Source organism: Lactuca serriola, chromosome 3 (assembly GCF_051521515.1).
Source record: "Lactuca serriola cultivar US96UC23 chromosome 3, Lser_US96UC23_V15, whole genome shotgun sequence".
Classification (NCBI taxonomy): Eukaryota; Viridiplantae; Streptophyta; class Magnoliopsida; order Asterales; family Asteraceae; genus Lactuca; species Lactuca serriola.
The window spans coordinates 288,523,138-288,526,730 of NC_136410.1; the positions used below are offsets into that span (position 1 = coordinate 288,523,138).

The following is a 3,593-nucleotide window of genomic DNA, read 5'->3' on the forward strand; positions in this document are numbered from 1 at the left end:
GCCATAACCAATGTGAGTGAGAAACAATTGTCATTTTTCTGTTGTGGGTTCTTGTACCTTGAAGTCTGAAGGGTTTTCTTCAATTCCAATCGCCTTGATAAACGTGGACTTGCGGATAGGAACTATGCGATCAACGGTTATCTTCGTCTTAAGAACATCATTCTCGATGTTGATTCGTTTGAATGCTATATGAAGAATACGAAGTGGGATTGGTGGGTCTGGTATATTGATGAGTGAAACAAAGATGGGATGATGAGAAATGAACTCAATCATAACTCTAATGGGCTCATTAAAATCCATGGGGTCAAGAGAGAACAGTTGCGTCGTGTCTTTGAGAAAGGGTTTGTTTGACTGAGATGATGATGATCCCTTAGATGATTTCTTCTTCGACGCAGTTTTGGAAACTTTGGGAGCGGTTTGAGTGACTTTAGGAATGGTTTGAAAGACTTTGGAAGGAGATGAAGACGCCATTGTTGCATAAGATGAAGGCTTGAAGAACACAATTAGGAGAGAAAGAAGAAGAAGGATTTTGGCTCTTTTGTGCATCTAAAGGGTAAAAGAGGGTTTTTATAGGTTAAGAAAATGGGTCGGGTTGGATGTGTAATTATGAAACCCAAAAATGGAAATGGATCGCATTAATTTTGTTGTTGTATTTAGGTGAGTTGACCTGCAGTGACTAAAGATCCCAATGGTTTGAAGTGCAAAATAGAAACTGTCACTTGGTTGATGTGATGCTTACTTTATAGAGACGTGCAACATGGAGCGAGTTTTGAGGGTGAAAAGATAAACATCATTATAAAGTCACCGTTTAAGAAAAAAGTTTCACCAAAAAACCTTTTGGACTTCATCATGTGATTTGATTTCGGAACCATAGGGTTCCAGAATGTTTTGAAAACGTTTTTTTATCATGAAGAGTCCAAAAAAAATTGAGTGATCTCGGAACATGAAAAGGTCCAAGATATGTTCCGGAATGAAGCAATTGAGTCATAAGGTCCGGATTGAATTTTTAAGGATTCCGGAGCCAAGAGTCCAGAGTGAAAATTTTTATGAAGATCCGGAGTGAGTTTTGAAAAGATTTCGGAGAAAAATTTTGAAGAGATTCCGGAGCAAAATTTTGAAGAGATTCCGGAGCCAAGAGTCCGGAGTGAAATTTTGAAAAGTTCCAAAGACGAAGAATCTGATCTTGGACAAAGAATGAGAGTTCAATACCATTCCGGACTTAAATTCCAAGATGATTTTATAAATTAAATTCCGAGGTGAGATTAGTACCAATGTGACTATATTGGTCATGGACTTCATTTGATGAGATGAGCTTTACAATTTAAAACTACAAGAGGTTGTTCGATAAAAAGACACGTAAAATGACCCTGTTTATTCTGAAAGGCAATAGTTCCGAGATGAGAGAAAATTTTAACTCCGGATCGAATCTCCTTTCTGATGTTGCATCAAAGAGTACAAACCACTTGAAAGAACAGAGAGTCAGGCATCATCATAGCCATCTTGTTCAGAAAACCATTGAATTTGGTTTCGTCTAATGCCTTAGTAAAGACATCAACAATTTCATCGTCAGACGGAACAAAAATAAGTTCAATGTTACCATTTAAAACATGATCTTTAATGAAATGGTACCGTATGTCGATGTGCTTCGTCATAGAGTGTTGAATTGGTTTGTGCAAAATTGCAATGGCACTTTGAGAATCACAATAAATTGGGATTTGTTGAAATTGGTAACCATAATCCAAGAGTTGTGATTTCATCCAAAGAACTTGAGATGAGCAGCTAGCAGCAACAATGTATTCTACTTCAGCTGTTGATAGTGCAATGCAGTTCTGCTTCTTAGATGACGAGCTGACCAATCGACTACCTAAAAATTGATAGCCACCAGATGTGCTTTTTCTGTCAAATTGAAGACCGCCATAGTTTGAATCGGAATATGCTTGAAGGAGGAAACTCTCATTTTCTGGGTACCAAATTCTGAGATTCTTTGTACCTTTGAGGTATTAGAATATTTGCTTAACGGCAAAGAGATATGACATCTTTGGAATTACTTGAAATCTGGCACACAAGCATGTAGAAAACATGATGTCCGGATGACTTGTTGTAAGGTAGAGTAGGGATCCAATCATTCCGCTATACTTTATTTTCATCAACCGCAACTCCGGATGGGTTCGAAAATATTTTGTGTCCGAAACCCATAGGACCTTGGCAGAGGCACAGGTGTCCATTGAGTACTTTTTAAGAAGTTTTAAGATGTACTTCTCTTGGTGAATGAAAATTCCTCTATTGGACTATTTAACTTGGAGACCTACGAAGAAGCTTAGTTCACGATTCATACTTATTTGGAATTGACTAACCATTAACTTAGCAAGTCAGCAACCGTTGATGAATCGGTGGATCCAAAAATGATGTCGTCAACATAAATTTGGACAAGCATGAGATGATTTCCATTTGACCTTCGGAATAGGGTAGGATCAAGAATACCTCTTTGAAAACATGAATGCTTGAGAAAGTCGGTGAGGGTCTCCTACCAGGCTCGAGGAACTTCCTTGAGGCCATAGACAACATTTTGGAGTTTGTAGCAGTAGTTCGGATATGGGAGATTGACAAAATGGGGGGGGGGGGGGTTGTTAGAGAAACACTTCAGTATCAAGTTCACCATTTAGAAAGGCACTTTTGACGTCTATATGGTAAACCTTAAAGCCTTTGTGAGCAGCATAAGCAAGAAAGATTCTGATACCTTCAAGACGGGCAACAGGAGCAAAGGTCTCATCATAGTCAAGCCCTTTGATCTGTGTGAATCCTTTGGCCACCAATCTTGCTTTATTTTGAATGATCACTCTTCCATCGTCAAGTTTGTTCCAAAACACCCATCTAGTACCAACAATGGGTTGATTATGAGGAGGAGGGACGAGAGTCCATACTTCATTTGTATCGAATTCTGCGAATTCTTCCTGCATGGCTGTTATCCAATCAGTGTGTTCTAGTGCTTCTTTAATGGAACCATTGAGATAAATGTCGATAAATGACATTCATTTTGAACACATGTGGCAGAACGAGTTTTTACACCAGCGTTTAGATTCCCAATAACTTGGTTCGGAGGATGATACTTAGTCCAAACATGGAGTGTCAGAAGCTCTTGTGCAACAGATGATCGTATATCAAGAATGGGGTTGTGTTGCTCCCCCTGAATGGTTTAAACTTGTGGATGATGCTCCCTCTGAACTTCTGAACTGGATAGGTTGACATCATCATCAATTAGGAAATCGAAGAAATTTGCATCAACATCGTTTTTGATATGATCGGAGTCGAATTTAGCAGCTGCATCTTGGAATCCATCAACATTTGATTCAAGGGAAGGTTGACCATTCTCCCCCTCAACCTGAGAAGGTTGAAACGTTTCAAAATCAAATCGAGGAAAACTGGGTGTCGGACCCGAAACATTTTGGGAAATCGGAGCTTCGGTTGATAAGGTTTGTCTTGTTTGAGATTTCGAATCAAGAGCTGTTTATGAGGGTCCAAACAAGGTTTCAAAGTCAAATTCATAGATTGTTTGCTGGTTTGGAAATCCTGGTGTTGGAGCATCGGAATCCATG

At 39.1% G+C, this 3,593-nt stretch overlaps 1 protein-coding gene across 1 annotated transcript; it reads right to left on the reverse strand.

Moving 5' to 3' along the window:
- Positions 1–2,627: 2,627 nt before the first annotated feature.
- Positions 2,628–3,029, reverse strand: LOC145096284 (putative mitochondrial protein AtMg00820). Its single transcript, XM_079034033.1, has one exon. It carries the CDS (start codon positions 3,027–3,029, stop codon positions 2,628–2,630), a length of 402 nt encoding a protein of 133 aa, XP_078890159.1.
- Between the last annotated feature and the right edge of the window lie 564 nt (positions 3,030–3,593).

Excerpts from the sequence above, each read along its gene's own strand:
- LOC145096284 (XM_079034033.1), bottom strand. The coding sequence starts at position 3,029 with ATGTCATTTATCGACATTTATCTCAATGGTTCCATTAAAGAAGCACTA.